Below are 9,841 nucleotides of genomic sequence, written 5' to 3'. Positions count from 1 at the left end.
AACTAGTTTAAACTCTTCGGACTGGACCTGAACTGGTTGAAACTCTTTGGACTGGACCTGAACTGGTTGAAACTCTTCGGACTGGACCTAAACTAGTTTAAACTCTTCGGACTGGACCTGAACTGGTTGAAACTCTTCGGACTGGACCTAAACTGGTTTAAACTCTTCGGACTGGACCTAAACTGGTTTAAACTCTTCGGACTGGACCTGAACTTGTTTAACCTCTTCGGACTGGACCTGAACTGGTTGAAACTCTTCGGACTGGACCTGAGCTAGGTCAAGCTGCCCTGCAGTGACTCATGGAGCATTTCTCTTGTTGCTCAATAACAACATGACCCGGACAGTGAACGTCACTTTCTCAGAGTCGCTCCTCCAGAACCAGAACCCAGCTGATCAGCTGATCAGAACCGAGCCGGTAGAAGAAACATAAACTGACATTTTGCTTTGTTCTGTGTAAAAGTCTCAGGCAGACCGCGGCCCGATAAACCCCTCCCGTTAATCGGAGTGGAAACTCTTTACTATGCTGTTAGCTCGGGAAGCCGGACATTTTTACTTGTTTTAGCTTTAAAACAAACCAGACATCCTATGAATCCACTTTAACCGACATCCAAAGTAACTTTTTACTGAAAAGCTGTGATTTATAGCGTCTTTCGCCCGTAACAAGGTTTTCCGGCTCCGGACTAACGAGCCTCGTATCGACAGGATTAGCTTCGTGTTAGCGGGTTCACCTGAACATGGGAGACCACCAGGCTCTTGTTCCCCTCTCCGTGGTATTTCCAGTCGTTTTCATCCATTTTGTCCAGTTCCATCACACACAAGACAACAGAAAAGTCTCCGTCAGACACCGGAAGGAGACACGCGAAGGAGCCGGGGCAGGAAAGTGCTGCGACTGGACCGGTCAAACGAACCTGCTGGCTGCTAGCCGTAACTTACCACAACAGCGACCCGGTGTCGTGCGCAACTTAGTAACCCTCACAGATCCGTCTCTTAGCCCCGCCCCTCCAAACTCCTTGCCATTAGGAGACATGAAAAAATGAAAATAGAAATCTAGTTTGGAAGAAAAAAAATTGTGCTTAGTATAAATTATATTATAGGCATGTTATGTGGGAGTAAAAGGTCCAGGACACATTTTGGCTCAAAGCGACTTGTCTCTGACGTAACTAACGGCAACGAGCGACTCCTCAAGACAGGGTCCTTCTCGCGACACAACACCACCTCTACGTAAGAGACTGACAGCAGGAGGAGAGCGCCCCCTGCAGGAGAGGATGACCTTTTTCTGCTGCACAAAAGAACAATGAAGTTCTTTCAGTTGGTTCTTAATCCAAGTGGAGCTTTTTATTCTCTTCCTCTGACTTTTGGATTAGGTTTTGTTTGGCATTAGTTTTTGATACTAGGTACTAGATACTTTTATTATTATTATATTATTATATTATTACCCATCGTTTGTATCCTAACAAAGCCTCTCCACAGAGGTATAAAACCAGTTTGACGTAAAAACACTCCCACTTTGCACCCTGGCAACACTTCCAGCCTGATGAAGAAAGCTCATCAGAGACTCTACTTCCTCAGGTGGCTGAGACAACTGGTCTCAGTCCTCACCTCCTTCTCCAGGTGTGCAGTGGAGAGCATCCTGTGCTCCAGCATCAACTGGCATGGAGGCTGCACAGCTGCAGAAAGAAAAGCTTTGCAGAGAGTGGTGAAGGCTGCACAGAAGATGTTGGAGTCAGTTACACTACTACAGCAAACAAACTTATTTAGTTGGTTATTTACTTACTTTATTTAGAAATGTTTCTCCTTAAAAGAAACTTTTCTAGATGACCTGATTTAACCTGTTTTGTAAACTTATTCATTGTTTAATTATTTAACATTTTTGTTGACTAAACTCAAACTTTTACATTTTCCTTTCCAGGCCTCCCTTCAGGTTTAAAAAACAAAGTGTATTTTGAAAATACTGTATCCCCAAAACAAAAACGCAGCAAAAGTCTTAAATTTATGCATTTGATTTAATATTTTGTAACTCAATATTTCTTTCAAACTTTTGACATTTTGATGTTGTATTTTATTTAATTTTTTCACATTTTAAATATCTAGATAAAGTTAGATGAGTAAAAACACAAACGTTGGCTTTTTGGAAATACAATTTTAAAAATTATTAAAGTCTTTTGAATTATATTTTAAGTTCGTGGCGCTATATTTTATCAATGTTTAACTTTAATTTCCAAGTCTGGCATCGATCAAGGAAATCCTTCATTTTCCCGGGTACGTGAACGCACCGCCGTTACGTTTGACCCGGAAGTAGATTTTCCGTTAAAAAACAAAGCTGCTAGCCGTTAGCTGCTCGTTCTGCGGAGCTGAAAAAGACGTTTTATTCGCCGAGTCTTTGTTCTTTAAAAGGCTGAAATGGTGAGATAAGTTGCTTTTTATATTTTTAATGAACTTGTTAGTCTTTTCACGGTGACTCAAAACGTTTAGAGTTTTTATCGGAGGTTTTAATTTGATGCTAGCAGGATAAAGCTGCTCGGGCGTTGTCAGGCAGCTGGAGAGAGGCTAAAAAGTTTTCTCTGCAGGGTTCAGCCTTCATGCTGATCTAGTTTTAATTAGTTGAGTTTAATAACCAGCTCTCCTTGTTTCAGGCTGAAGTGGAAGAAACTCTGAAGAGGATTCGGAACCAGAAAGGCGTTCAGGGAATCATCATCGTCAACTCTGAAGGTAAAAAACGACTCAACTGAAATATTAAACCGTTCTTTTCTCTAAAGCTCTGTTGGTGCTCATGTGGGTTCATAATCATTTGGTTCTACCAGGGTTAAAAATTATGTCACCACAACCTTTAAATACATAAATAATGACACGACTATTTATTTAAGGACAATGGACCGAACTGCAGACCCGTTCTGTTGTGGATCAGCTGCTGTGCTTGGAACCGGTGTCCTATTGGACATGACTGAGTTCCTGGTCCACTCAGGGACTCACAGGAGCCCAAACCATCAGCCCTCCACCTCCGTTCTGACGGCTGCGAGGAGCTGTTTGCTGCAGTGCATTCTGGATAAATATCTGTCCTTTGGTCTGGTTCTGGTCCAGAAGTCTTGTGGTTCCTTCAGGTGAAACTTTCCAAACCTTAGTTGTGTTACCATGTTGTCTTAAAAAGGATTTCTCCTTCCAAACGAACCATGACCTTTGACCTGCTGTCCGAGGCCTGGAGAGTGAGCTCATTGCACGGCCTGACCTCATGGGTGAATTTTCTGGGATGTCCACTCCTGGGACGATGTCTTAAATGTTTTCCACTTGTGAAATATATCTTAACTTCCGGACTATAGAGCACACCTGAGTACAAGCTGCACACAGTAACTAAAGTAATAAAACTATTTTGTACATATACAGGTGCTGGTCATAAAATTAGAATAACATGAAAAAGTTGATTTATTTCAATAATTCCATTCAAAGAGTGAAACTTGTATATTATATTCATTCGTTACACACAGACTGGTATATTTCAAATGTTTATTTCTTTTAATGTTGATGATTAAAACTGACAACTGATGAAAACCCCAAATTCAGTATCTCAGAAAATTAGAACGTTACTTAAGACTAGGGCTGCACCGATTGCAGTTTTCTGGCCGATCACAGATTTTTAAAAAGCCTGACCTACAGATTCTGATTTTGTCCGATACCAGTTTTGTTTTATAAGTGACAACTGTCAGGTGTTGTAATGTCACCTGTCTAAATAAAGATTGAATGAATGAATGAACAACGCACCTTCAATTTTCAATTATTATTTTGTTGAAAAGCATACCCTTGAACAACATCCTCGAAACAATAAAAACTTGTTGGCCATGAGGTAGAGCTCTGAAATATGAATGAAGCTCAGACAATTGTTGTTAAAACAACAACAAAAAGAGGTTTCTTATGCAAGTATCGGCCAAAATTAAGGAAATCGAGGCCGATGAACCGGCTGGCCGAGATGTGTCCGTCTCTTTCCTCGGCCCTGCTCCAAAACTGTCGCGCAAACAGCGTGCAGCTTTATCTCTGTCCCCCCCCTTCCCAAATCTGTCGGTGTAAGTGCTGCGCAGACGTGTCCTTCCGTCCCTCCCCCCGACAAAAATCGTGGACGAGATGAGCGCCAGCCATGGCAAGTTATCTAGAGGACACACTGGTTTGTGTTAGGCCATTCAGCAGAGTAACCATGAGTGAAGGAGGTCTTTGTCATGAAGACCTGGGGGGTTCAGTCTGTCAGTGAGTGTCACGAGGACCCACCCCAAAGAGAGGAGCACTGGGCAACTCTGAGCGCCTGGTGGCAGGAGGCTCGTTACTCCAGGGTTCAAAGCCTGTGAAAAAAGTATCGGCTTATACTCCGTTCTCTCTGTAGGGTGATGGACTCTGAATGACCTTTGACCCTTTCCAGATTGATTACTGCTGATGTGGAGTCAGAATCCAGCACAACACCAGCTCTTTTATGCAAAGTTATTTAGAATCTCACATCTTTTAAACTGAAATTTCTTTGATGGTTAAAGTAAAAATGAACTTAAACGGTTCCATAAAAGTGACTTTAACAACAACAAACTTTCAGTAACGCCTGATTCTCCTTGGATTATTCGGGTGTTTAATCTGTGTTGTCCTCAGGGATCCCCATCAAGACGACCCTGGACAACTCGAGCACGGTGCAGTACGCCGCTCTCATCCACCAGCTGGTGATGAAGGCCCGGAGCACGGTCCGAGACATTGACCCGCAGAACGACCTCACCTTCCTGCGAGTCCGGTCCAAGAAGAACGAGATCATGATCGCTCCAGGTGAGAGGCTTGAAAACAAGAAAACGACACGGCACAGTTGGAGTTGAGCTTTTAGATTAAAACGAGGATATTTAAATTCTAGGATCATTAGAAAAATAACACGAGGCTGAACTGGATGGTTTTCTCATCGGTCTGTGCAGAAGCTGCAGGTTGAGTCGATCAAACGAAGATTTCCAGTGATTTTAGCTGAGAATGGGACCGATCAGAGTCAGAGTTTCTTTATTGTCATTCGCACCTCATGTGGTACATGTGGTGGAGCGAAATTATGTACACAGGGTCCCAGTTACATCCAACAATATAATGTATAAGAAAAACAGTAATAACATCTAAGATATGAACCAAGAAAAACATCAACTAAATATACACTAAGCACTCATAACATAAAACATTGAACATCAGCACAAACATGAACATGAGTCTGTGAGCAGATGTGCACGCATGAACACATCAACATTGAAACAGATCAGCAGCAACATGAAACAGATCAGCAGCAACATTGAAACAGATCAGCAGCAACATTGAAACAGATCAGCAGCAACATGAAACAGATCAGCAGCAACATGATATGGTTTTTCACAGTGATTATTCTAGTTAGAGATTCATGAGTGTAACAGCCTCAGGGTAGAAGCTGTTCCTCAGTCTAGTGGTTCTACACTTAATGCTCCTTAACCTCCTTCCTGAGGGGAGTGGGGCAAAAAGTGTGTGTGCTGGGTGGGTGGGGTCCTTCATGATGCAGGTGGCCCTCTTCCTGCATCTGGAGGTGTAGATGTCTGTGATGGTGGGGAGACTGATTCCGACAGATTTCTGTGCAGCCTTCACCACTCTCTGCAAAGCTTTTCTTTCTGCAGCTGTGCAGCCTCCATGCCACACATTGATGCTCGAGCACAGGATGCTCTCCACTGCACACCTGTAGAAGGAGGTGAGGACTGAGCTTCCCAGACCAGCTCGTCTCAGCCGTCTGAGGAAGTAGAGTCTCTGATGATCTTTCTTCATCAGGCTGGTGGTGTTGTTGCTCCAGCTGAGGTTGTTGTTCATGTGTACACCCAAGTACTTGTAGCTGGAGACCACTTCCACCACAGATCCTCTTATGTTCAGGGGGGTGTAGGTGTTTTTGTTCCTTCTGAAGTCCACAATCATCTCCTTTGTCTTCTTCACATTGATGTGAAGGTGTGAAGATGTGAAGATCAGCCGAAGGTTGCTGCAGCTCTTTCAGGTTCTGTTCAGCAGCTTCTGCCTCAGACACGTCCAGTTTTCAGCCAGCAGTCGCTTTGTTGGAGCTAATGTTATACATTTTTAATCAAACTGTTTTTGTATTTTTTATTGATTCAGTTAAACAAATCGTGTTTTTGTGAAAACCGAACTTTTAGTTCTCCCTGAACCACAGCAGCTCATCTTGTTGAGTTTCAGTCGCTTTTAAACGGATCTTGGCTCTCGTGTTTCTTTTCTTTATTCAAGACTTGATCCGAACTTGGCTCCAGTTGTTCTGGTGGTTCCCAGTTTCAGCCTCGAGTCCGGTCCAGCTCAGGGTGTTGATTTGTTTCTGTTTTCTCCACAGATAAGGATTATTTCTTGATCGTCATTCAGAACCCTTCGGTCTGAAGCGGCTGCTCATCGGATCATCTTTAAATGACCAAACTGGCTTTTTTTGTTTTTGTTAAATAAAAACCTCCAGATTCTGAGAAGCTTCTGGACCTTTTCCAGAATGAGAAGACAAAGATCTGAGGGTGGAAGAAACGGGACCCGTCTCTGGTTCTGTTCATGTTTGGGGTTCTCTTCTGTAGAAGTAGGAAACATGAAGCAGAACCAGCTGAGTTCACGATTTATTTATTTTATCATAAAAACGGTTGAAGTGTTGACGAGGTGAGCCTTCTGCTGTTTGTTTGTTTGTTGCTCGTGAAATAAAACGACAAACAAGTTTGTTGTGTTTGTTCAGTCGGATCTTTATGGGCACGTTTAAAATACGCTGTAGAAAAAGTTAAGTAAAAAGTAAAAACTACGACTTTTAGAGACAATAAATCTGAACTTCATCTTTTTCTGAGAATAATCCTGAATCGTAAAAATAAATTCCTAACAAATAAAAAACATTCAGCTTTCTCAGCTCCCATTAAAAACTTGATTCATTTTCTTTCTGAACAATTTAAAGTTATTCTAACATACAAATTACATGAAATTTTACTAAAACATCTGGTCTGATTTATAAAATAAAACATCTGGTGAAAATGTGGAATATACTGTTTATTGTTTCGCTTTAGTAAATCTTAAGTACTCTGTCTTTACATGAAGATCCAGCATAAAAACTATAAACGGACTGTACTCGTATAGCGACTTCTTCTCAAGACACTCGTCTCGTTACAACACGATCATTCACACATTCATGCAGCTACAAAGATAACTGAACAAAAAAAAATACACAATCTAAAACATAACATCTTTTATAACAAAGTCCATGCTCAATAATCCAGGTATACAATCCAACATGTTTCAGTCAGGTCATCTGGACAGTTTCTTTTTTTTGTGCTGAAACGTTTCACCTTCGATCCAGAAGGCTTCATCAGTCAAGGAAACACAACAAAACTGATTCTTCCTCCAACAGCTTACTCCAAAGTAGAACAAACCAGTTCTGCTTGTGATAAGATGGTCTCTTTGGTACGTCCCCTCCTCCATAGCCGGCCCTCTTCCTTGTTGACAGTCTTGTCAAACTGGTTGAAAACAACAAAGTCCATGCTCAATAATCCAGGTATACAATCCAACATTTTTCAGTTGCGTCATCTGGACCATCTTTTATACTTTTTTAATATTTAACTATTTACAAAAAATATACCCTCACATTGACGTATTTTATAATAATGCGTTATGTATTGTCATCGTATGTTCCCATGCAATGGTGAAATTGGCTCTGCTTTGAACCCATCCAGCACTGGGTGGAGCGGTGGGCGGCTATGGATGGTGACTGGGGGGACTGGGGATAAGGTTTCCTGCTCAGAGACACCACAAGACGTGCAATGACTGGGGATCGAACCCAGGGCCTTCAGTCCCGAGTCGGCTTCCATCTCAGCCCCTAATTATATTTTCAGTTCCTTCAAAAACATTTATCTTTGGCATTTGCTTCAGAAAATTCTGTTTTTGTTTTTTATGCTCGTTTTAGCATTTAGTTACAGTTTTGCTCTTTTTAGCTTCTAACAATTTACTCTCAACGCATTTCAGCAAAGTAGCTTTTACAGAAAAGCAGTTTTTCTTATTTTATTGCTTGAGCTTTTATGTGTAATTACACATTTGTTTCTGTTTTTTTAATTATTATTATTTTTAATTTGTATGCTTTTCAGTCTGTTAGGGATTTGATTATATATTAAACCGGCCTGCCAACAGCTAGGAAAAGTTACGTCAACTAATATATGATACAACGGCTTGCCACAGCGGTACGTCCCTTTAAATTTGGCGGATGACGTCAGAGCATCAGTTTACGGCGGCCAAGCTGGTGATTGGCAGAGTGTGAGTTCAGCACTGCGGCGTCGGCGCTGAGTCCTGACTCCGCTGGAAGTGGGTGAGAACGTTTTGACGTGGCTGATTTTTCATTGAAGAAAGAGTGTTTGAAGAAAAGAAACAAGCGGTTTGGCATAAACTGGTTTGTGACTGGGCCAGAATGGCAGCTCAAGTTGAGGAAGATGATGAGGATATGGATTTAAATGATTGGAGTCAAGTTGTTAGTGGAAGAAGAGGAAGAATAGGGCGAGAAAATGATTGTTTGGTAGGGACACAGGTTAGTAAAAGGACTTTGGAAGAGAATAGTTCAGATGAAGGGACACCTGTGGTCCGCAAAAAGATTGTTAAAGAGGAAATTAAAATTATTCTGAAATTTAAAGAAGAAGACAATAACATACAGCTGGGTCCAATTGCATTATCAAAAGAACTCAAAAAGAAGATTGGAGATATTTCTTTTGCAAAAACACTTAGAGATGGGAGTATACTGGTCATTTGTAAAACTGAAGAACAGAAAAATAAAGCACTGAATATTGAAAGTATTTGTAGAAAAAATGTGAGAGAGAAAAGGATTTTAGGAGAGAAGAAAGTAACGAGGGGCGTGATAACAGGAATACCAGTAAATGAAGATCTAGAAAAGCTTAAAAAGAGCATTCAGGGTGCAGAAGTGAATCACTTAAAAAGATTGCTGAGAACAATAAATGGAGAAAGAACTGAAAGCCTGTCGATAATGATTGAATTTCAAAATAATGTACTTCCAGAGAAGGTTAAGATCGGGTTCATGAGCTTTCCAGTTAGGCCTTATGTTCCTCCCCCACTCAGGTGTTATAAGTGTCAAAGATATGGACACATTGCAGCTGTGTGTAAGGGACGGCAAAGGTGTCCAAAATGTGGTGGTGATCACAGATATGAAGAGTGTGGTGACAATGCACAAGATAAATGTTGTAACTGTGGGGGACAGCATAGAGTGACTTTTGGAGGATGTGAAATTAGGAAAAAGGCCATTAAAGTGGAGCAAATTAAAACAGTAAATAATATCAGCTATGCTGAAGCGGTGAAAAAAGTTCAAGAACAAATTGGAAGGAGAGAGATGAGTGTACAACAAAACCCAGCATCCCAGTTACCAAAAGAGAGACCTGAACCTACAATTACAGTGGAGAGGATCATGTTGTTCATTGCATATGTGATTAACTGTGCAGATCAGGTCAAGTACAAAACAGAGAAAATTAAAATAATAGTTAAAGGAGCAGAGAAATTTTTTGGTATAAAAAACATTTCATGGGAGCATATTAACAAAGAACTGGGGGGAATCGGGAAGTCAGGGACATCAGGAGAGGGGGCACTCTGATTATTCTACAGTGGAACGCTCGAAGTTTAATCGCAAATGGACAAGAATTTAAAGGCTTTATTAAAAATCTTAACAACAAACCAGACATAATATGTATTCAGGAAACTTGGCTCAAAGCAAATTTAGACTTTGTTATTAGAGGATATACTGGTGTACGCAGAGATAGAAGTGAGACCCAGGGAGGGGGATGTGTAACATTTGTAAAAACAGGAATGCACTTTAGATTATTAG

The 9,841-nt window shown here is 41.2% G+C and overlaps 2 protein-coding genes across 2 annotated transcripts in view; one reads left to right on the top strand and one right to left on the bottom strand.

Annotated features, from left to right (window-relative positions):
• The window catches only part of ippk (inositol 1,3,4,5,6-pentakisphosphate 2-kinase), an 18,358-nt gene extending 17,422 nt beyond the window's left edge, over positions 1-936 (bottom strand). Inside the window, exon 1 of the mRNA XM_037679728.1 lies at positions 729-936. Coding sequence (XP_037535656.1) covers positions 729-809 — 81 coding nt within the window. The 5' untranslated portion in view covers positions 810-936. The remainder of the gene's footprint in view (positions 1-728) is intronic.
• A 1,361-nt stretch (positions 937-2,297) lies between these two features.
• On the top strand, positions 2,298-6,715 carry dynlrb1 (dynein, light chain, roadblock-type 1). Its single transcript, XM_037679727.1, has 4 exons — positions 2,298-2,403; positions 2,634-2,709; positions 4,618-4,785; positions 6,341-6,715. Exons 1-4 carry the CDS (start codon positions 2,401-2,403, stop codon positions 6,382-6,384), a joined length of 291 nt encoding a protein of 96 aa, XP_037535655.1. The 5' UTR covers positions 2,298-2,400; the 3' UTR covers positions 6,385-6,715.
• Positions 6,716-9,841: the final 3,126 nt, after the last annotated feature.

This window comes from Nematolebias whitei, chromosome 7 (genome assembly GCF_014905685.2).
Source record: "Nematolebias whitei isolate Nwh7 chromosome 7, NemWhi1, whole genome shotgun sequence".
Classification (NCBI taxonomy): Eukaryota; Metazoa; Chordata; class Actinopteri; order Cyprinodontiformes; family Rivulidae; genus Nematolebias; species Nematolebias whitei.
Note: the sequence above shows the minus strand (reverse complement) of the source record. Positions and strands in the feature narration are given on the sequence as shown.

Coding starts and splice junctions, on each gene's coding strand:
- dynlrb1 (XM_037679727.1), top strand. Junction 2,710..4,617: donor CATCATCGTCAACTCTGAAG/GTAAAAAACGAC, acceptor TGTTGTCCTCAG/GGATCCCCATCAAGACGACC. Junction 4,786..6,340: donor CGAGATCATGATCGCTCCAG/GTGAGAGGCTTG, acceptor TTTTCTCCACAG/ATAAGGATTATTTCTTGATC.